Source organism: Schistocerca gregaria, chromosome 2 (genome assembly GCF_023897955.1).
Source record: "Schistocerca gregaria isolate iqSchGreg1 chromosome 2, iqSchGreg1.2, whole genome shotgun sequence".
Classification (NCBI taxonomy): Eukaryota; Metazoa; Arthropoda; class Insecta; order Orthoptera; family Acrididae; genus Schistocerca; species Schistocerca gregaria.
The window spans coordinates 333,176,355-333,201,206 of NC_064921.1; the positions used below are offsets into that span (position 1 = coordinate 333,176,355).

General features: G+C 43.6%; 1 protein-coding gene across 1 annotated transcript; it reads left to right on the forward strand.

Moving 5' to 3' along the window:
• Nucleotides 1-713: 713 nt before the first annotated feature.
• LOC126336986 (uncharacterized) lies at nt 714-24,852 on the forward strand. The gene is made up of 4 exons (XM_050001223.1): nt 714-818; nt 12,178-12,454; nt 16,860-17,140; nt 24,541-24,852. Exons 1-4 carry the CDS (start codon nt 801-803, stop codon nt 24,703-24,705), a joined length of 741 nt encoding a protein of 246 aa, XP_049857180.1. The 5' UTR covers nt 714-800; the 3' UTR covers nt 24,706-24,852.

Sequence of the window (24,852 nt, forward strand, 5' to 3'; positions counted from 1 at the left end):
TGAAGTTAGACTAGAGGCAACGCTTAGAGCCGAAAATGTCCGAAAAGCGTTTATTTGTAATCATAGAACACGAAAAATTTTTGTCATTTGCTATTCGGTTTCAAACGTGAAATTTAAACATTCTCGAAAATTCTGGAGTACCGGGGACTCATATCTTGCCACTATTAATGTCGGTAACAAGCAAAAATTGTGGAGATTCTCGATTCCTGAGATGAATGAACTGTCTATGCAGGGTAATTAGGTTTTTACGGAACCATCAGAGCGCGGAACCCCCTCTCGCACCTGGTCAAACAATTCTAAATGCCTGGCCATCTAGAGCTCGCTTCTGACCCAGAGTTTTATATACTACAAATTAGGACGCTGTCGATGACGACGCGATCTCTTTGTCAGTCCATCCGTTGTTTGCTCGGGCACTGTGAGTCTCGCAGGCGAGGCATTCACGTCGCGCAGTAGTCCGTGAGAGGGGCGAGGCGTGCGAAGGCGGCCTGGAAGCGGCTTCTCAGCGGCCAATGCCATTGCCGGCGGGACCTGCTGCCCGCTATCTCTGTCTGGGCTGGGCTGGGCAGGTCGGCCTTGCGGACCGAGCCTTGACCGCCAGGTAAGACCGGTCCGGTCCAGCGGCTCCGTCCACGGGGAAAGCCGTCACCGCCGTAGCCGCGGTCACGGGGGAAACTGCCGCGGAGAAAGTGAAACACTGGTATAATAAGAAGGCCCGCCCCCCAATACAGCCATTCTGCCGGTGAGAGGCCGCTGCCGCAGCTGGACTGAAGAACTAGAGAAGGCTCCCTCTTCGTCTCACCATGCGGACCGTCGTGACGGTGAGTCGACTACCTTCACCGCCTCTTTCTGCACATCACGTCCTTCCTCCATCGAGATCGTACGCTTGCCTTTCGCGCATACCGTTATCGGACTTGTATCAACGACGTCGAGTGCTAGGGTTAAGTATCAGTAGGTGAATGAAAGCTGCAGTGAGCGGCAGTGAGCAACGCCGACAGTTACACTGCGTGAGGAGGAGGCGTTTCTTGTAAGACAGCACTGACAAGCCCCGCTGAATCACACGTGTAAAGGATTCTGCCTTCGACCAAACTCAGTTTTCCTTTTTCTTCGACCACACACCGAGCTAGGTGGCGCAGTGGTTAGCACACTGAACTCGCATTCGGGAGGACGACGGTTCAACCCCGCGTCCGGCCATCCTGATTTAGGTTTGCCGTGATATCCCTAAATCGCTCCAGGCAAATGCCGGGATGGTTCCTTTGAAAGGGCACGGCTGTTTGGTCTCTTCCCCCAAACAACCCAACCAATCTTCGACCACACATAATTCGGTGAAGTTTCACCGTTATCAGCTGGTTAATTTTTTTTTTTAATATCACATACTGATGATCGTGTAGCTATCTGTCTTCTACAGTACAGCAGCGTGTCATCTGCAATTTTAGTGGGTTTCTGATTTTCATCACTCTATGAAACTGTTCTCGCAGACATACACTGTACCACTGTTCACAGAGCACACAACCCTCATGAACAGCTGTACAGTGTGTTTGTGAATTCAGATTACAGGCAGCTACAGGAACATAAGTATGCATACAAAAAAAGTAAACCCACTGATGACGCCGAAACTTCACAGAAACAGGAGTGAGTAGAAAGAGGAAGGAAACCTTCTTACCTGAAGGCAGAATCCTTTTGCAAACCACATTAACTTGAAAGTGGTGGTGATGATCTGGCATGTAGAGCACTAGACTTTGAGGTTCCACGTTCAATCCCTGGTAGGAGCGCAAACTTCCCCTCTCTCCAGGATGACACAATCTCTGCCTAGGCTGCTATCCAACTGAGGACCGTGGATCTTTTTAGGAGGTTAGAGTCGGGCACGGTGATGAGCTCATCGCCCTCCCGCTCGTAGTACCTCATAGAACGAAAGGCTATATTCTACCTGCAGTCATGCCAGAACGCTGTTCACGGGTTGCGAGCTACAGATTACTCATTTTATTTATTTGAAAGAAACCATTGAAACACTGTGCATTTCAACCGCCACTGAGTTGTAAAACACGACCTTATGGTTCAATAAATTAAAATTCATTTCTTCCGGCAGCTAGTAGTCAAATCAAATTTCAGCCTATTTTTGCGTGCAAATGTCTTAGTTTATCTACCGGTTCTAATGTAATGTCACAACGTTAGATACCAATTAAATCCTAGACATTTACAAAAGGCTTTAGTTTGATACGAAGTCTTACGGGCGACAATTTTTTAAAATTATTCTGTATTCGCACTTGCTCGATAGATGAGAGGTTTCTTTCGCATCGAGTCGATATGGTACCAGAATATATTGTATGCAAGTGATACTCAACAGCTCAAAATACAGATTATAGACCGCTAACACATGTCGATATATTTCTGTATTTCCTACCGACTTCAATCATTTGACTTTCTTGAGTTATCTCAAAATTACTGCCATGTGCGGTGATCTAAGATAATTTTATGATACCTGAAGATAAAATGATTGAAACGGCTAGTACATAAGGAATTGGGGTACCAGCATCTATTGGTGATTGTGAAATATGGTTTTTTTTTTATTTTCTTTTGTTGTATTTTTTTACTAATGGTACTGAAATCCTGTAGTTGAAAGCTCAGAGAAGAGCAATCTGATTCTCATTACTTATACTTACTACTGCTAAGATGACGCCAATGAAATGCAGTTTAAAAAGGCTTATAACTGCTAAGATGACGCCAATGAAATGCAGTTTAAAAAGGAATAAAAACGTTACACAAACCTACATACAGCTGGTCAAGTTCTTCTTACTGGTCAACTCACGAGTCTATTGTCTGAACTGCTTTCCTTCTGTGTTCTGCGATTACAGAAATCAGGCGTGCATACTATAAATATGGAATTTTGTGTTGGAAGTAAAGGAAAAGTATTTTGCAATAGCTTTTATTATTCTTTGTGTTACAGCTTGGTCTTTTTCGGAACATAAATTTCATTTTCAAAATTTTGTTTAAACTTATTACAACCGATGCTATCGGTCTGATTAGGAACTACCTGTTCCAAAAGCGATTATGATGTTCATAAATCTTCAAAATTTTGCTTCAGAATATCCACTCACATTTGCATATGAATGTGCCACTGATAAAGTATCAACAGGGCGGCTTAGCGCAACGGAGAATCGACGAACCTTGCATGCGGTATTGGGGATTACCTTGGCATAATATTTTCAGCGACAGTTTTCCGTTAGCAGTAACGTATTACGACCAGTCCGGTCGTCAGTCATGACACCGACGATATTCTGGAGTCGTGTGTGTGTTATCCAGCCGATACCCGAATCAGCTGTTCGTTAGGCCACTCTTAGCCGAAGTTGTAATGAAACGTCATAGAATGCAGCGGTTAGTGCACGTCGCCTGACGGTTTCTATGCACACGATGTTACAGTCGTTCCAATGTACTGAATAGCTCCCACATCAAACTGTGTCACAGTCCGCCTGATATAGTCCTGCAGACATGAAACGTGTGATTTGTCCACCTATTCGTAGAGAGTGGCGAGCCACTGCAGACCATGGGCTCCTAGTATCAAACCATTGACCGAATAACCTTCAACTACATTTCAAAGTTGCACCCTATCATTCGTTATTATCCTTCGCTATTTCCGTTATCGCTTATCTGTCAAAAATGACGACAACATGCGTCACATTCAAAAAGATATAGAATACACAATTTTAACAATAATTTCGCGAAATGCGTTCTGCTAGGTAGAAAGAAGTGACTGATACAGTATGTTGACTCCTTTTCAAATACATGCAGCAGCGGACACTACACAATATCAGGAGTATTCATCGAATGAACATACGTTACTGTTACACTGCCTTTTACAATGTCACACCATTTTCGGTGTCTTATTTTGTCAAGACCCTCAGTATATGTAATATATGTCTCAGTGTCACAGTCCTGCCTTTTAGGATTATTAAGAACAGCATCGACCACAAGCTCTCTTTTCGGAAGTCAACTTGTTCCTCTCAGCTGTTAGGTGAAATATTATGCAAGGTAATTTGAACTTAAATAATGAAATAAATTAACAATGAAGTTGACGACAAAATTGTATCTATTTAGTACATCTCACACACGCTCTGAGCTACTCACCCCCCCCCCCCCCTCCCTCTCTCCCGCATGCCCCCGCTTCCTTGCAGCTCAATTTGTAGACAGCACGTGGACAGAGAGACTGGTGTTCCCCTCTTTTATAATTTCTAATGTGCCTGTTTTTACCCTTGTGATCATCATGTGAAACGTATATCGGAGAAATTGATACGGGTATAACACTTGTATGGAACCGTAGCCGTTGAAATTTTCAGAGTGAAGCCTTCTGCGATTCACTGCGGTTTTCTTTTCATGCCTACCACTGGATTTTGTTGTGCACTTCTATAATGACATTTCGCAGAATAATCACAACCGTGACGAACTGCGCAGCTCTTCTTTGACGCCAAGCGAAGCGATGCCGTTCTGAGACTCTGGACTCGCATTCAGGAGGACTGTGGCTCAAACTTAGCTTTTCAAGGCTTTCATTAATGTCGAGATCTTTTGTTTGAAAACAAAAGGGCCAGTTACTTTCCCTACTACGAGCTTGTACACTGTCGTTAATGACATCATCCTTCAGCGACCGTTACGATAAAACTTTCTTTTCTTTTCAAAATCTGAAACATCTTTTCCATCGGTACAGGTTGGTAGAGGTCGAAAACTGACAAGGAATGGAACAATGTTTTCATCCTTCTCCATAGATGAATTATCCCACTGCTCTAGAATTCTTCCGACACATCCCAATGTAGGTATGAGTACGCTAATAACATTTTATATGACAATTCATTATCAGATGAGTAGATTCAGAGATTACAGTGACAGGCAGCTGATCGTGAAGCCAAATAATAAGCATTACATTGATTAATGTCTAATGACAATTGAGAATGCTACCACCAAATTCTGAAGGCCTCATGTCTTGTTGTATTTTGTAACAAATTTCTAACGTTGTCACACAGTACACACCTCCAAGTGGGACCATCGACAGCAAAATGAATTTCTTCCATTATTGATATAATATTTTACGAGCTGGAAGCTAATGCCTCAGAATTTCTTATGATAAAACTCATAAGGCTGTTGAAGTAAAATAGCATTATTCAGGATTTCTTCATATTTGTAGCCTTCTGTACTAAAGAACTCTAAATTGTAAAATGTAACGTGGCGGTGTGAAACGTAACTATATAGGTTCGTGAGTAATAGGGTACTGTAAAGGAGTTTCGAATTCGAGAAGTTAGTCCACCCTCAACGCATCCACTCCTTCTGCAAGACGATTGCAGACCACACATCAGCACTGTGACAACTGCAGAAATCCAACTCCTTCGGTTCACTGTCACCGATCATCCTGCATACAGTCCTGAGTTCTCCCCATCCGATTCGCACCAGTTATCAAAACTTCAAGAACACCCTTGACGAGTCCGGTTTAATAGTGATGAAACGGTGCATGCAGAGTTGAGGTTGTGACATCGTCAACAAATTCCAAGAATCTACAGTGTCAGTATTAAGAAACTCGCCTCTGTTTGGGACCATGTCGCAAAATGGCTGTGTAGGCGCGGAGAATAAAGATATAGGATGTTAATAACGTTTGTTTTATTTAAAAGGCTTAAGAGTTTTCAAGTAAAAAATTCAGAGGCATTACTGTTCAGTTTGTTCTCGTGTATCCAAATTGTGACAAGTAGTTTCACTATCGAATACATAATTACCTCATAATAAGACGTATACGATTAGTAATTAATTTTTGTGTTTATTAATTTTTATTGAAATGCGTTCGACCTGATCAATAACAAATAATTATTATAGTTAGTGGTCTATAAAGAAAAAATACTGATCTGTACATTAAAATAAAGAACTGTTTGATAACACTGTATGCGTTCTCAGGGAGCTACAAGTGTAAAGTGATGTTTCTCTTGAACGCTAGTACACCACTATGTTAGAGACAAACAATAACTTTCTACCTGACGGCGGCACGCGTCGTGGAATGGCATCTACTACACAGAGCATCTAAATTGCTGACGGCAATCTCAAACGGAGTCCAAAATCGAAAGAGATTTTTGGGGTGGGTGTTGTTCAGGGGCTCGGGCTTCTCGTTCATTGGCATCCCAGATGTTCTCAGTAAGATTGAGATCACGTTACCGAGTTAAGCACATAAGCATCCCTATTTCTCTTGAGTCTTCCGCAACAACAATATAATATTATCGGGGCGATGTCCGCCCCAGGTAGCTGAGTGGTCAGCGCGACGGAATGTCATACCTAACGAACCGGATTCCATTCCCGGCAGGGTCGGAGCTTTTCTGCGCTTAGGGACTGGGTGTTGTGTTGTCCTCATCATCATCATTTCATCCCCATCGACACGCAAGTCGCTGAAGTGGCGTCAACTCGAAAGACTTGCCTCAGGCGAACGGTCTACCCGCCGGGAGGCCTTAGCCCCAAGGCATTTACATTTCCATGGGGGATATGGAGTAGCATGTTGTCTTGCCGAAGATGCAGATCACATACCACATACTATAGCTGAAAAACAAGAGCTGTTATGAATGAAAAGTAGATTGTTGTTATTCAAAACTTACAAGTGGCTTCATTTTACCTCATTTAAACAACTCCCTGATGAGAGTAGCTCCACTACCAGCCTGAAATGTTTGCAGCTGGCTGACGAAATCATCGTCTCACATTGGTTTCCACCTTTATGTTACCAGTGGCGCGTACTAACACGTAGCGAGACTCACTAGTCAAGGTAAATCTTTTGATTTTTTGAAACACAGTTTTACGAAGCAACATCGGTGGTAAAACCCTACTAAAATTGTTGATATAATTAATAAAACAGTGTAGATCGAGTACAGTAATTTTATTTTAAGATCGGCGACCATTTCGTATCAGTGGTTGATCATTTTCAGCGCATCTCCTCCTCACGCCATCCTAGAGCCGTTCATGATCCCTGCCACCATCTCCGGCAGTCAGTATGGAGTAACCGTCTGAAAATGATAAAACACTAATCGAAACCGGTCACCATTTTTAAAATAAATTTTTTTATGCGATACACACTGTTATTATTAGATAAAAACTTGTTACACCTTTTGGTGCTTAGAAAGTCCTATGGTAGCGTTCCGGCGCACTGGCTTATCTCTGTCCTTGTCTGCATTCCGCGAGCAGGGCTACGTATGTCGGATAGTACTTTGAGTACCATTTCACGAGGTATTGCCTGTGGTTAGCTACTGGTGGCTGCATCACCGATTGCAGTGCTGTGCTGTCTTCTCTCTAACAATTCCTCATTGCCAAGAACATTTGATTCTGAGCGTGACGGGTATATCCGAATAGAAACACACACTCATTGTGTGATATGAACTACTTCAAAGATAGAATGTCCCATACGAAGGGGAGCCACGAAAGAATTGCGATCATGACCACAAAAGCCCATCCTCCACTAGTCGAGTCCGTGATGACATCCTAGTCACGTACAGCGCTGATTCACTCCTTTCGCTGAGGCGACAGTAGCTTTCTCTTTCCTACGCAGCAGCTATCTCTATTTCAGTTTCTCATGGAAGGTTGCTTACTAACTTTTAACGAACCTATTGCATTCCCTAGAGTTAAGAATGATATATCACCCTTGAAAATGAGGTACTGAATTCTGTTTTCTAACAATCCTCTCTCAAGTTGCGTACTTGGAGTAACATTCGATAGGGCTGCTATGTCGGACGGCTATAGCGAAATGCAGGAAGACCTGTGGAAGATCGGTTATTGAAACAGAGGCTGGAATTTAACCCAAAAATTCTACTTATTGTCAATAAATGCAACGTATTGTGAAGAAATAAAAGAAGAAATCCTATAAAGGTTGATCACTCTTCTGTCGACATATCACCGGAAACGATAACGACAGTAAAGTACTAAGGAACTACCGACCAATGTAAAGCTAAAATGTCAGACTGAGATTCAAATGGAAGAAACGTAAAAACATGTAACTCATTCAGAAATGAACCCTTAGCATAATTATTACGCTTTCGTCATTAGTCTGGCACCCTCGCTAGAATGCCTGAATGGAAACAGATAAGATTCGAAAACAAGCAACACGCTTCGTCACGGGTGCGCTTAGTAAGCAGAAGAGCGTTAAGAGGGTGCTCAGCAGAAACTAGTGGCAGTTGTTACAATTGAGGCGTTGTGTAGCAAAGCCAGTTCTATCATGAATATTCGCAGAGTCTGCTTTTTATGTAGAGTCAGATAACATATTACTTCCTTACTTCCTGCCAAAGTCAGACAAATTAGAGATGATAGGAGGCTTAGCGATAGTGATTTTTCTCATGCACCATTTTCGAACGGAAGATGAAAAAGGCGAGATGGTAGTACCAGCAGACGCACGTTTAGCCACACACTGTAATGCGGCATGTGGAGTACAGATGTAGATCTAGAGAAGCAAGTACTAAATTCAGCAGAGTGCGGAACTGAGCGAATAGCTCTCTGGAAGACGGGAGTCTCACACATACTGATGGGATCTGGTACCTATTAGTTTGTAGATGTTTTGGCCACAAAGAGACTTTGCAAGAGTAGTTTTGGCTCCTACAGGCAAGTCCTCGCTCTTCACGTATTTCGTCATTCAAGAGCGCAGATTATGTGCCATGGTTCTATAGTCATCCACTTGCAAGTATCTTGCTTACAGTTAGTGGATTAGACAATAGTTTTGACCGGCATTTTCTAACCAAAATGATAAGTCGTCATCTACCACATGACTTTAAGTGACCATCGGCAGCTCTCGTCAGGGTCTTTTGATTATGACTCATTAGTGTCGAAACGGGATAAGTGTCAAATCCAGCAAATGTTGTCACGACGTTTATGAAGAAAGAGTATCTCTAGTCGATCGTTTCCTGCTTTAAAAATTGTAGCGATTGAGATCGGTCTGTAGTCCTGACTTGCGACGCGTCATAAAGACTGGAACAAACCGAGACATTTTCTAGTCCCCTGGAATCTTACATTGTTCCTGGGACACAAGGTAAAGTGATGTGTGTAAAAGGTAATAGCGCAGGAGGGATACATAATGGTGCCTTATGGTTTAACACAAATAAGCGTAGTGCTACGAGCCTGAACCGATGGGCGTTGAACCCTGCAACCTGGCGCTCCGGTTTGGTCGCGCCGCTATAATAAGCACTGCTCGAAGAAGCAGCCCAGTAGCGAGCGGCCTTGCCTACCAGGGCATATCCAGCTGCTGGCTCTTGATGAATCACGATGGCGTGGCGGAGTGGAGCAGACCAGTAGCCAGCCAAGCAGGAAACGGCGGACGCATCAGGATGAGGAACCAAGATCTGCTTGCTGGAACGCTGCATCCGGCAGCGTCGAACCCCCGCCGCTTGGCGTTAGGAGGGTCTCATGTTCGTACCTTGGACCATGAAGCGGGGGCAGGATGCCCTATTGGCGGTTCTGAGGAGACAGTGGCGGATTGAATGCGGCCTGATGGCTAGTCCGGCAAAAAGCGGTAGTTGGCTTGCATCCTGGCTGCGCCGATGATAGCAGCGTCGGAAGAGCGTCCGCGATTCCACGGATGAGACCAACACACGGCGGACGTCGATGCATACCTCAGTCTTACCGATTACCTGCTCGGCTGACCAGAGTGTCCCAGAAGGAGTAGCCAATATTCAGGGTTATACGGCAACTATGATTTGAAGCAGAAAACAGTTATACGAACGTACGCCCTAGTCCTTATGGTTTCCATGAACACATTTAATGTCGAAATTATTCCATTTCATTGTGGCAGGGTGCTACAGCAACAAGTTTCGAATTATTTCATAATAAAAACAGTCATTTGATTGTCAATAAAAAAACAAGAAACCAATCAACTAAACACAAATGGTTGTGTCTTGCACGACTAAGAGGGTAAATTGAACTATGACTAATAGAAATATACGCAAAATCAGCTGGATATGTAACCCACTGTTATAAAGCCATGTAGAATGGAAAAGCGACCCAGCCGTAACTGGACATATAATCCATGCATCATAAAAACATATAAAATGCAAAGTGGACCAAGATAAAAGAAAAGGATACCACTTTCAAGAAGGGACAGAAAGGTAGCGGCTAAATTTCAGCAACTATCGTATGTTATTTCGGCTAACCAGCTGACTGCGCCACAGCATTGCAAAATAGGACCACGTTTACAAAATAAACGTGGTACGAGCAGCACGCAGCACAATATCCGTTTGGCGTACACAAAGCTACCGCCTTCCTGTATGTTCTTAATAAAGTACTGGCAGTTTTATTTTCTTTAGGTTCACCTTGGAATTTTTTTTTTATGATGGATGCATTACATCTCTGGTTACTCTTACGTCTATTTTCAATTTTATACGGTTTTATCACAGGTCGGTTACATATCCAACTACTTTTACGTAATATATGAAGTCTTCAGGGGTTGTCAGCCGAGTAGCATCGTCGTCTCGTAGCAACGTTTCGATGGAATGCGTCTCCATCATCTTCAGGAGAGGTGTCGGGATATCGTCGGTCGCGGACTGATATCTCTGCTGGACCGCTCTTCGCTTCCCGCCGCCGGCCAATCACGCTCCCGCGGAATCGCCGATGCGCCTGGAAGCAGAGAGCGGCCAGCAGAGATGTCAGCCCGCGACCGACGATATCCCGACACTTCGCCTGAAGATGATGGAGACGCATTCCATCGAAACGTTGCTCCGAGACGACGATGCTACTCGGCTGACAACCTGTGAAGACTTCATACATGAAATTCGCCGAGAAAGCCTGCACTCGCATATAATTTTACGTAAGTTTCTATTACTTTTAGTTAATTTTACTTGCCTATTCGTGTGAGATAGGACAATGCCCCATCCTCTGTTTGTTTCTAACTGCTTGGTTTCTCGTTCCTTATTGACAATCTGATGATGCTCCAAAAAGGATGAAACGCTTCATGAATATTAAATAACTTCGCAACCAAGATTGCTTTTATTCTGAAGCATTTTAATGTACATTGTTATTTATTTTCTGTATTATACACTACTTTGTCATTGTTTACATCGCACCACAGAAGATTAGACAGAGGGTCACGAGACCAACAGTTTGACATGGGCCACTTATGGTCTATCAAGTCCGGAAACTATCTTAAATCATACAATTCTCCATTGTCTGTGTTTTACAATGTACTGTGCAATACCCTTCACACATGCACATACCCAAACATGACTGAAAGACATTGCACAGTACACCGTAAAATAAATCAATTCCTGTCTGGAAGACATTGGGTAGTACTCTGTAAAACACGTGCACGCATGTCCAAAGGACATCGCACAGTAAACCATAAAACAGGGGCATTGCAAGAAAGTAGTACATGCCTAGACAAGCACGCAACAATAATGAATTAGTCTCTCAGTGTGAAAATATCAAGAACAGAGCAAATACAGGACGTGGACACACGGTGACATATGGAGGTATGTGTCGGCACAGGAAGCGCGCCCGGATAGCCTAATAGTTTAAGGCGACCGCTCTCGCAAAGCGCGATATCCGGGTTCGAGTCCCAGTGCGGCACAGCTTTTCATATGTCACCAATAAATAATGCAGCTGAAGTCTAATCGTATTATTCTATCTTGAATTTGCCTACAAAAACTGCCTACGTTACAGCGTACGCACGTGGCGCTAGATTTTCAGTATTGTTTCACTCTCGTCAAGCAGACTGTTAGTCCTAGAGAAAAAATGGAAAGGACTTTCGTATAAGAAATTCAATGTAGTTTAAATTTATAGCGCGACAAGTTTTTGCTAAGGGCCGCTATTTTCGAGTTATTCAAGGAAAACGTACAACAGAGACATTAATAACGTGCTCGATATCGGAATCCATTCTTAATAGTCCGTATGTCCAGACGAGCGTTCCTTCATGTCTATGAATAATGACTATTCCTTCTAGGACACTGCACATGACCAAAGGGTGCTCGTTAATGCAGAAGACAAATACTGCCACACAGTTCAGTTCCTCTCTGAAGGAGAGTACTTGCCCGAAAAACTGGTTCGCTATGAAGGAAGCGAAATGCGGCGTTGACTAGCTGTAACCCACGCCCTGTAAAAAGCACCAGCCTCCTGACTAGGCCTCACCGTTACAGATAGTTTCATTTTCCAACTCCCTGGCTTCACTGGTGACGAGCTGCTTACTGGGTTGTCGTGTTGCAGTTGCTCCTGCTGGTTGTGGCGGCGCTGGCCGAGCCAATCCAGGTGCACGAGGAGCCGGACGAGAAGCCTGTGGAGAAGCGCGGCCTTAGCGCCGACGGCGGCTACGCGGCTGCCGCCGGGGACTACGGGGGCGGCGCCGGGGACGCGGGGGCGGCAGCGGCAGCAGCAGTGGCGGACGTGGGGGCGGCGGCGGCAGGCGCCGGTGACAGCTACGCCCACGCCGCGGCGCTCACCGCCGACTACGGCGGGGTCGCCGACGTGGGCGGCTCCCTGGCAGGTGAGCAGCTGCCGCCGAAATGCGAGGAGAGTACCGTACTTATGAGTACTCTTCACAGGTGCCCCAAATAACGTATCCCAGCCTCCTCTTTACGTCACCCCACTGTATAAACAAAAAGTAAAACATTTACATATGGAGGTTCATAAAAAAAAGTCCATGAAATGAAAAAAAAAATACAGTCAAATAACTATAGATCAAATCTGTGCATGTATATATAGAAGTCCCCTGCTTGCTTCTAACTGTTCGGGTGAATCTCAGAAACTACTGTCGGGATATCGATTACATTTTAATTAAGGCTACACTGGTGCACGAGGATCTTTCGTTTACATAATTTATAAATATTTCGTTGAAACTGGCTGAACTATGAACTGTCTGCCGCAGCATTTCTAGACAGCAACGAAGCTTGAGTGGAATCTAAGTCGGGCGTGGTGGTCTGGCGATAAAAAGTTTGCTTGGAAACTGAGAGGACTCGGGATCGAATTTCGGTTAGCTTACGGATTTTCCACCCTGTCTTTAATTCCAGCATTCACATCTCAATTACGTGGACTGTCGCCACAAGGAAAAGAGGTACGGATTCCATGTTAAGCCGCAGGTTACCTTTTTCCTGTTGGATAACTGGCTACGGAGACGACTAACTGAAAGATTTGAAACGGACCGGCAGGAAAGTGTACGTATATACATACACCCTCCTTCTGTACACGTTATAAATTAAAGTCAATGCCATCCTTTTCTACCTGTATGTCACAGCTAAGCTTGGGAATTGTTGTAGGGATTCTGATACTGTTTACGCAACTATGTACACTGATTCACGAGGAAGGTTCGTGTATATCTTCTATGTACGTATGATAGATTAAATTTCCTCTTAGTGGTTTTGGTCTGTGGATTCGGGTTAATCTCAGCAACTGTTCTAGGGATTTAGATACAGTTTTCATTAACAGAGAGACTTATTTACAAGGAAGGTTTCTTTATATCTCTACATGTTATAATTAAGTCGTTCCGTTGTAGATACCCATTGCTATCTGTGTGAAGCCGTGATGGATTTCTAGCTAATCATAAAATACGGGTACAGACACCTCTAAAAGGGGTAAATTACTGTGGCTGGGAGCCTCCTAAAAAATTATCGACGCACCCAGGCATTTTGTTGACACTAAAATCTCACACTCTTTTAGGTAAGGGAAGTGAGTCACAAAATCTAAAAACAAGTACCACACTCGTCTCTGTGTCATTTAAAGTAGAGAACGTGTCCTGCGGAAAACCAACATTTGCGCTTTAAGCATCAAATAAAAGAAACTCAACTAATTTATGCAGCATCGACACACTTGTTTGTCATCTTTGACACAGTAGTGATACCTCCCTCCACAACAGAAACACTGCTTTGTAGCGGATATCGTCCAAGTTCACTTCTGTAGTCGGCTACCCTCCTGACAAATGTTTTCAGAATCTACTTGAAATCACTTTATTATATGTTCGATATTTTCTTTTCTTTTTTATCAGAAAAGCTTTACTTGCTGTTACCAGCCTCCATTTTGTATCCTCCCCTGATATCGGCAGTCATTTCCTTCTCAAATAGTAAACGTTCGGACATTTAACTAAACTCACCATCGGCCGTGAAACCCTAAAACTATTTGCCAACTTCAAGCGCAATTCAGAAATGTTCCTTTATAATAAGATGCCATTCCGGAATTATCCTGGAGCTGGATATGTAGACACAGAAGATTTGAACTGCATGATGGATTTCAGAGGTTTATCTGAAACCTTGTAATCTGATGGTAGTTTCTCTTTGCGTGCTGACATTTACTCCCTACCTTTTCCTTCTGCATTACTTACTCCTATGTTTGCACAGTAGTGCAGTAGGAGCGTACTCGGAAGAGGGTTGTGAGACTATGTGTCGATTATCGACATCCAAACGATTTATCTGCAGCTCATTCTTAAGTGTTTGGCAGAGTGTCCATATTATTTTTCAACCGTTCCACACTCAAATAGCAAATGCAAAATGGACACAATTTTATCCATGCTATCTCTGATACCTATACTTTTATTACGATGGCCATTTCTCCCTTTAGTTGCTATGGTTCGATGCAGCTGTCCAGTTCTTCATCTCCAAGTAACTACTGCAACCTACATCCTTCTGAATCTGTTTAGTGTATTTATCTCTTGGTCTCCCTCTATGGTTTCTACTCTCCACGCTGCCCTCCAATACAAAATTTTTGATCCCTTGATGCCTCAGAACATGTCCTCACAACAGATCCCTTCTTCTAGTCAAGTTGTGCCACAAATTCCTCTTCTCCACAAATCTGTTCAGTACCTCCTCATTAGTTACGTTATCTATCCATAAAGCCTTCAGCATTCTTCTGTAGCATCACATTTCGAAAGCTACTCTCCTCTTCTTGTCTAAACTAGTAATCGCCCACGTTTAACTTCCATAGATGGCTACACTCCATACAAATAGTTTCAGAAATGGCTTTTTGACACTTAAATGTATGCTCGATATTAATAAATTTCTCTTCTTCAGAAACACTTCTCTAGCCATTGCCATTATAAGGCTTATATCCTCTCTACTTCGACCATCATCAGTTATTTTGCTCCCCAAGTAGTAAAACTCATCTACTACCTTGCCTCACTTCCTAATCTCATTCCCTCAGCACCACCCGATTTAATTCGACTACATTCCGTTATTCTCGTTTTGATTTTGTTGATGTTCATCTTACATAATCCTTTCAAGACACTGTCCATTCCGTTCAACTGTTCTTCCAGGTCCTTTACTGTCCCTGGAAAATTACAATATCATCGTCAAACTGCAAACATTTTTATTTCTTCTCCATGGTTTTTAGTTCACACTCGAATTTTTTTTGTTTCCTTTACTGCTTGCTTACTATACAGTTGAATAACATCGGGGACAGGCTACAACCCTGTCTTAGTCCCTTGGCAACCACTGCTTCCCTTTCAAGCCCCTCGAACCTTATATCTGGCATCTGGTTTCTGTACAAATTGTAAATAGCCTTTCGCTCACTGTATTTGGCCCCTTCCACCTTGAGAATTTGAAGCAGAGTATTCCAGTCACCATTGTCAAAAGCCTTCTCCAAGACTACAAATGCTAGAAATGTAGGTTTGCCTTTCCTTAATCCATCTTCTAATATAAGTCGTAGGGTCTGTATTGCCTCACGTGTTCCAACATTTCCACTTCTCCCTATATGTTTTATTGATGTGCAGTGACATTTCTGCCTACGTGTGTGTTTGTCCTAAGGATAATTTAGGTTAGGTAGTGTGTAAGCTTAGTGACTGATTACATTAGCAATTAAGTCCCATAAGACTTCACACACATTTAAACATTTTTAAGCCGGCCCTTGTGGCCGCGCGGTTCTAGGCACTTCAGTCTGGAAACGCGCGACCGCTACGGTCGCAGGTTCGAATCCTGCCTCGGGCACGGATGTGTGTTATGTCCTTAGGTTAATTCGGATTAAGTAGTTCTAAGTTCTAGGGTGCTGATGACCTCAGAGCGATTTTGAACTTCGTTGTCTGTCTCTCTGTCTGTTGATGTATTAAGAGCCCCTTTCTAAGGAACGGGAGGAAGTAGCAAGTGGAAATTTATGTCAAATGCTAAGGTCTGTTGTCTTTGTGGGGTAGAAAATTTAAAGTTCCAGGCTAATGCAATCAAAGGTAGGGCCATATATGTCAAATATTTTGATCCTCACAGCCTCACTCATCATAACCTGTGGATGAAACATATATACATATTAAGTTGGTACGGTACCCTCAAATCGCACACTTGTCCGATTTTATACTATAAATGAAAAGATCGATACCCAGTGGTATCGAGATTGATACCCAGCGGTATCGAAGGTTTCATAAAGTGCATTCTACATCTACATCTACATCCGTACTCCGCAAGCCACCTGACGGTGTGTGGCGGAGGGTACCCTGAGTACCTCTATCGGTTCTCCCTTCTATTCCAGTCTCGTATTGTACGTGGAAAGAAGGATTGTCGGTATGCTTCGGTGTGGGCTCTAATCTCTCTGATTTTATCCTCATGGTCTCTTCGCGAGATATACGTAGGAGGGAGCAATATACTGCTTGACTCCTCGGTGGAGGTAAGTTCTCGAAACTTCAACAAAAGCCCGTACCGAGCTACTGAGCGTCTCTCCTGCAGAGTCTTCCACTGGAGTTTATCTATCATCTCTGTAACGCTTTCTCGATTACTAAATGATCCTGTAACGAAGCGCACTGCTCTCCGTTGGATCTTCTCTATCTGTTCTATCAAAACTATGTAGTACGGATCCCACAATACAGGGCAATATTCGAGCAGTGGGCGAACAAGCGTACTGTAAGCTACTTTCATTTTTTCGGACTGCATTTCCTTATTGTTTTTGTGGCTGGACTACATGGTAGGCGTGCGCCGTGTTGACAGAGCAGAACGCGGTGGGTGACGTGGGCTTCGCGGGCACGGCGGGCGGCGAGGGCCTGGGCAAGACGGTGGAGAAGCTGCGGCCGTACGCGGTGCCGGTGGTGAAGGTGGTGCGCGTGCCGGTGGCGGCGCCGGTGCCGGTGGGCGTGCCGCGCGCCGTGCTGGTGCCCGTGCCGCAGCCCGTGCCCGTCCACGTCCGCGTGCCGCTGCCCGTCCACGTGCCCGTGCTGCGCCAGGTGCACGTGCCCGTCGAGAAGCACTACCCCGTCGAGGTCGAGAGGAAGGTGCGTGCGCCCGCTTCCGCCTTCCGGCCGCGCCCTCCCAGCACCACCACATTCGTTCTCCCTCCACAGCATTCCTGCATAATCAAATCCAAATACACCACATCTACATACATACTCCTCAAGCCACCATACGGTGCGTGGCGGAGGGTACCTCGTATAACAGATTCTCTCCCTGTTACACTCCCAAACAGAACGAGGGAAAAATGACTGCCTATATGCCCCTGTACGAGCCCTACTTTCTCTTATCTTATCTTTGTAGTCTTTCCGCGAAATGTAACTTCGCGGCAGTAAAATTGTACTGCAGTCAGCCTCAAATGCTGGTTCTCTAAATTTCCTCAGTAGCGATTCACCAAAAGAACGCCTCCTATCCTCTAGAGACTCCCACCCCAGTTCGCATTTCCGTAACGAAACTTCCTGGCAGATTAAAGCTGTGTGCCAAACCGAGACTCGACCTCCGGACCTTTGCCTTTCGCGGGCAAGTGCTCTACCAACTGAGCTACCCAAGCACGACTCAGCACTTGCCCGCGGAAGGCAAAGGTCCCGAGTTCGAGTCTCGGTCCGGCACAAAGTCTTAATCTGCCAGGAACTTTCTTATCAGCGCACACTCCGCTGCAGAGTGAAAATCTCATTCTGGAAACATCCCCCAGGCTGTGGCTAACTCATATCTCCGCAATATCCTATCTTTCAGGAGTGTTAGTTCTGAAAGGTTCGCAGGAGAGCTTCTGCTAAGTTTGGAAGCTAGGAGACGAGGTACTGGCAGAAGTAAATTTATGAAGACGGGGCGTGGGTCGTGCTTGGGTAACTCAGTTGGTAGAGCACTTGCCAGCGAAACGCAAAGGTCCCGAGTTCGAGTCTCGGTCCGGGACAAAGTCTTAATCTGCCAGGAACTTTCTTATCAGCGCACACTCCGCTGCAGAGTGAAAATCTCATTCTGGAAACATCCCCCGGGCTGTGGCTAACTCATGTCTCCGCAATATCCTTTCTTTCAGGAGTGCTGGTTCTGCAAGGTTCGTAGGAGAGCTTCTGTTAAGTTTGGAAGGTAGGAGACGAGGTATTGGCAGAAGTAAAGCTTTGAGAACGGGGGTGTGAGTCGTGCTTGGGTAGCTCAGTTGGTAGAGCACTTGCCAGCGAAACGCAAAGGTCCCGAGTTCGAGTCTCGGTCCGGCACACAGTTTTAATCGGCGAGGAAGTTTCATATCAGCGCACACTCCGCTGCAGAGTGAAAATCTCATTCTGGAAACATCCCCCAGGCTGTGGCTAACTCATGTCTCCGCAATATCCTTTCTTTCAGGAGTGCTAGTTCTGCAAGGTTCGTAGGAGAGCTTCTGTTAAGTTTGGAAGGTAGGAGACGAGGTATTGGCAGAAGTAAAGCTTTGAGAACGGGGGTGTGAGTCATGCTTGGGTAGCTCAGTTGGTAGAGCACTTGCCAGCGAAACGCAAAGGTCCCGAGTTCGAGTCTCGGTCCGGCACACAGTTTTAATCGGCGAGGAAGTTTCATATCAGCGCACACTCCGCTGCAGAGTGAAAATCTCATTCTGCATTTCCGTAACACTCGCCTGATGATCAAACCTACCGATAACAAATCTAGCAGCCCGCCTGTGAATTGTTTCTATGTCCTCCCTCAATCCGACCTGATAGGGACCCCTAACGCTCGAGCACTACTGAACAATATGTCGTATTAGCGTTTTATAAGCGATCTCCTTTGCTGATGAACCAATCTTCCCAAAATTCTACCAATGAACCGAAGACGACTATCCGCCTTCCCCACAACTGCCATTACGTGCTTCTCCCACTTCATATCGATCTGCAATGATACGCCCAAATATTTAATCGACGTGACTGCGTCGAGCGCTACACTACTAATGGAGTATTCAAACATTACATGATTCTTTTTCCTATTCATCTGCATTAATTTACATTTATCGATATTTCGAGTTACCTGTCATTCTTTACACCAATCACAAATCCTGTACAAATCATCTTGCATCCTCCTACAGTCACTCGACGACGACACCTTCTCGTAGACCACAGCATCGTCAGCAAACAGCCGCACATTGCTATCCGTCGAGGTGCAGGGTCAAAATGCCATTGGCCCCTCTGACAGCGAACAACTCGTGGCATGATAATAATAAAGCTCTAGCATAATGTCTTCCCCTCATTACAAAAATGTATTTCTAAGTGCACACACTTTTTAAATACACCCAAATGCTGTCTTCTAGAACATAGCTCAATTCATACGTTTATGTCAATAGACCTTTCCTTGAGCTCTGATAGCATCTCATTTCTTTACTCTTTCTGTCTCTCTATCTCTCTCTCTGCTCTCTCTCTCTCTTTCTCTCTCTCTCTCTCTCTCTCTCTCTCTCTCTCTCTCTCTCTCTCTCTCTCTCTCCCTCTCACACACACACACACACACACACACACACACACACACACCATACACACACATTCTCTTTACGGATAACGTAATTTAGGAACGCTGCTCTCACAATGGCACCCATCCAGGAGAAAACGCGACAAATTTTTCGGTTTCGTGGAACAGACCTGCACTGAGAGACTACACTGTTGATAATCCTGCAGACCACATTTCAATGCAGTCCGACAAAATGGAACCGTAACTATTCTAGAGGAAACCGCTGTGTTTACGTTTGTAAAATATGTCGCTATTGCAAGCAGCGTAGGCAGATTGTAAGCGCAGACCTGCTTAGTTTACTAGGAAACACTGGAATGAATCAACTGCCATGACTACCTTAGTAAAATTTGTTTTTTCTCTGAAGCGACTTTTTACTTCAACTTGAATGTAAATAGGCATAATGTCCAAATCACATATATTGAGATATACCAGATAAGGGACAGCCATATAGTGAATGTGTGGTGTGACTTTGTTCAATAGTATTGTACGATATTTTTTTCACCCAGCCTACTACAATGGCAACAGTTTACTTGAACATGTTGAAACTTTACGTTGCTCTTCAGTTACATGGATTACAACTTTTCTGCAAGATGGTGTACCGCCACGTTGGCGGTTATTTGTTCGCCAGTTCTTGGATGAAACCTTTCCTGACAAATGAATTTGTAAAGTACACCAATGTACAGGGCCAACATAACGTCTATCCGTGATTACAAAGATCTATTTCTAAGGAACCATGTTTGATACAGTTATGTAGTTCCAACTCAAATTCAAAGAACTTGATGGATCCATTTCCACACATGCTCCGTTTCCTGTGCGTAGAAGGTCTATAGGGCACTCTATTCCTCTCCTCGTCTTTTCGAACATCTCTTCCATCAGTGCCTCCACACTACCTTCTATTCGTTCTGTAGGAGTCTGCAGACACGGTTTGAACTGAACGCTTTGTTCTTAATTAACCCCCATAAAAATGTTAGTTAACGCGATGGCCACGATGTTGTACCGACTTTACCGATCCATCTCTCAGGAAAGGTTTCATGTTGTTGAAACTCTGTCCATGGTTGTAATTCCTGTAACTGAGGTACAACATAGAATTTCAACATGTTACAGTAAGCTGTTGCCATAGTGCTTGACAAAGTGAAAAATAACCGTACAATATGTGTGTTGTGCCCTCAGCCACGCCAAACATTCACTGTAGGGCTGTCCCTTACGTGGTGCTCCAGAATATACGGATTTTCAAACTTCTCATCTACACGGAATGCCTATTTACTTTCCCGTTGATTTGAAAAGTTGCTTCAAAGTAAAAACAAGATTTATTAAGACAGTCACGGAATTGCTTCATTCCATCGTTTCTTAGCAAACTCAGTTCGACTCGGCGCATCATCCGGCTACGCAGCTTGCAGAAGTGACATATTTTACAAATGGAGATGCAGCAGTTTCTGTAAAATCTTCACCACTGGGCCTGTTTCTCTGCAAAAATAACATTTCCGTTTTCACCGACTGCACTGAAATGTTCTGTTCACGTATCAATAGTGTCGTCACCCGCTTCAGGTCTGTTCCACGAAACTGAGAATCATATAGTGTTTTCTCTTGTATGGCCGCCAGTATGCGAGAGGCATTTCTAAATTACGAGTCCTGTAAAAAAGAGAGAGAGAGAGAGACAGTGAAGAAATGAGATGCTATCACAGCTAATGTAGACGTCTATAGAAATAAACTTATCAGTTAATCTACCTTTTGCGACAACGCGTATAACTGAATTTAAAAGTATCCCTCAGAAATAAATTTTTGTAATCAGGGAAAGACATTCTGCTCGTGCTGTACTATGATCTTGCCAAGAGCTGTCCACTGTCCGAGGGGTGAGTGGCATGCTAAGACGAAAGTGGAATCTGAGGATGCTCTTTCAAATTACTGTTCACCTCATAATTTAAACAATTAATCACTTTAGGAAATAAATTTGTTAATCATATGATTTTTCAAGCAAATACCCAAGAAATATCCCCACACGTTTTCGTTGGAGGTAGTAAGTTTAGAAAGATTTAAGGGGGCTACTCAGGTACTTATCAACGTGCTGTGAATGATCAGTTGGTCTTTGATCCGTAAAACAGAAATAAAATGATGTAATCTGTTACAATTATCTGCTAACTGTATCAGGAGAAAAGTAAGCACACCATACAATGTTCCAGAACATTTTAAATAACAGACTTTTTGACAGTGTGACAAATTCAGCACCGCATCGAACGAAAGACAAATCAATACTGATTCACGCGGCCGCAGCACCGTATATTTTTAACTTGTTGACATAACCTTGTACATATTTTCATTCTTTGTTAGGTCTTCAATTTGAATTAGAGTCATGGTATAATTACATTACAGAATTCTTGCGACAGATTCTTGGCATTAATTAAAGTAATTACAATGATAGCATGTTGTTAACATTTCTCCTCCTGCGCAGCTACAGTGCTTCCTGTCTCCTACCATTTCTGCTCCTTTCCTTAACCCTTCACAGCACATGCGTTCTTATACCACATCGTCTGCAATCCATTTGCTTTCAGTTCCCTTATTTAGAAAATCTGCTTATTGGTCTTATGTACGAAATATTACCAGTAGCGCCCATCGCCAACATCTTAAAAAATTTTAACGACGATACGTTACTTAACCAAGCTTAAGAAAGTTTAGATTCCTACAATTTTTTTTAATTAACTGATGTAATCAAAGGCTGAAACCGACACCATCACCGGTGACAACCCAAACCTCGCGCTGCGGAACGTAAGTAACGTATGGACAATGCTATTTTTAAAACAGTCACATACTATTTGAAACGTAAATGCCTATTTCGGCCGTCCTGACGTCTCAATCTCTGTGAAAGCGTCTATGACTGACATAGTTTGTTTTAAATTGGTTTATTGTACGGTGTAATCGTATAAATATGCAAATGGAGGTCGCTAGTCATCTTCAAAGAAAATAATTCTCCCACTGTGCGCGGATTACTTCTTTCTCGTACGATCTGAAGCTGGTTATTGGGAGAATTTTGTATCCCAACTCAATTTGAAAGTAGAAAGTCGCCATCTGTTCCTCCATAACTTTTCTCATTTTTCACGTGCATAATTCAGAAGCATCAATTAAGAATTCGCTGGGATAAACCGCTACCGTTTCTAATGGTCAATGACCTGCTAGTCGTAGACGTTTTGCCGAGAATGTATTATTTTACCATCAGTGCGTTCATTATACAGCGTTCGATCAAAATTTTTTCTTCGTATAGACGAATATTGTGACGGCGCACGGCAGCACTTGTTTAGTAGGATAGCCGTTTTAGGACGTTTTAATACCGCTATCTTGTTTGTTATTTTCGTTGTAATCGATTTCATTATCGAGGTCATTAGCACAAATTCCGGTGACAGAAATCTTCACGTAAGTGAGTCTTCTCCGAAACTGAATATTTCGTCCACTAATAGCAATCAAATCGACTACGTTCGTGTCCAATACAACTCAACTACAGTGCAGTAGAAACTAGATTATTAATTTGTATACCTTACAGATCTAATGAGAGGACAGTAAACGTACTTTTTGTGACAAAATTATCGCAGCGGTGAAGAATATGTAAGCTATTAGAAACGATTTGAACCAATACGTACATCTTGCTAGCCACTGACTGCGCTTCTCACATCAAATTTCGCCCATTCTGTTCGTTTTACATTCAATGTTGGTATCAAATTTGCTATTATCCTTTCTTTCCTAGTTCCCAATACCAGTTAAAATGCACTTTCATGTATCATGTTTTTTTCCATCTCATTATATTTTCATATACCGGCTGATCAAAAAGTCAGTATAAATTGGAAAACTGAATAAATCACGGAATAATATAGATAGAGAGGTACAAATTGACACACATGCTTGGAATGATGTGGAGTTTTATCAGAACAAAAAAAAGGAACAAATACAAAAATTCTAAATATGTCCGACAGATGGCGCTTGATCTGATCAGAATAGCAATAGTTAGCATAACAAAGTAAGACAAAGCAAAGATGATGTTCTTTACAGGAAATGTTGAAAATGTCCACCATCATTCCTCAACAATAGCTGTAGTCAAGGAATAATGTTGTGAACAGCACTGTAAAGCATGTCCGATGTTATGGTGAGGCATTGGGGTCGGATGTTGTCTTTCACCATCCCTAGAGATGTCTGTCGATCACGATACACTTGCTACTTCAGGTAACCCCAAAGCCAGTAAGCGCACGGATTGAGGTCTGGGGACGTGGAAGGGCAAGCATGACGAACGTGGCGGCTGAGCACACGATCATCACCAAACGACGCGCGCAAGAGGTCTTTCACGCGTCTAGCAATATGGGGTGGTTCTAATAAAACCCCATGTCATTTCCAAGCATGTGTGTCAATTTTTACCTCTCTATCTTCATTATTCGATGATCTATTAAGTTTTGATATTTATACTGACTTTTTGATCACCCAGTACATCTCTAGCTTACTGGATGACTGAGTGTAACTGCCCTTATTTTCTGTTTGTTCACAGCTGATTTATAAAACTTTAGAAATTAAACATTTCCGAGTCGTACAACACGTGTCTGTTCTATTAGAAACCATTTGACAAACGAGATTTGTTGTAGAGCTTCAGTAGCTTTGTAGCGGTGTTTATACAATTTTACGGATCTGTACGATATGTGATATGTATGGGAAGAGTTTTTACCTGAATTTTACTGATTGTGGTTGAACTACTTTCTCATTTGTTATTGTTTCAACCATTCTCAGTTATACCAGCCACGTAGAGGTCATAGGCACTAAACTACTGATGAATTTTTTATTGTAGCTTTTTAGCTTCTACCGTTTCTTATAATCGTGGTTCCTTAATGTGGTTCCTCATAACTCCATATACGATGTTTGGGTTCCACCAATTTGTCTCCCTGGTCATCCCCAAAGGAGACTTGACGTTTGCAAGAAGAGTGCCGCGAAGCTGAGTGACTGCAGCGGACCTCTCTGTTGACAGGTGCCGTACCCGGTGGATACGCCGGTGCCGATCGCCGTGGTACGCCACGTGCCGGTGCCCGTGCCGCAGCCCTTCCCCGTGCACGTGCCCGTCTACAAGCACATCTACCACATCCCCAAGCACCACGAGCCGGTGCTCCACCAGGCGCCGCACCACCACCACTGAAGCCGCCGCCGCCGCCGCCGCTCCCAGCTGCCGGTGCCTTACCACACTGCCCATAGACTGCTTTAACTGTTGTTGTTGTTATCTGTTGCTCTGTTGATACATTTGTAAGTGATACAACCCTTTTGTAATAAAATGTTCACAACCGTC

What these genes read in the sequence shown, in the direction of transcription:
- LOC126336986 (XM_050001223.1), top strand. An exon ending in CGTGGGCGGCTCCCTGGCAG is followed by an intron (nt 12,455 to 16,859) that starts GTGAGCAGCTGC and finishes CCGTGTTGACAG; the next exon opens with AGCAGAACGCGGTGGGTGAC. An exon ending in CCGTCGAGGTCGAGAGGAAG is followed by an intron (nt 17,141 to 24,540) that starts GTGCGTGCGCCC and finishes CTCTGTTGACAG; the next exon opens with GTGCCGTACCCGGTGGATAC.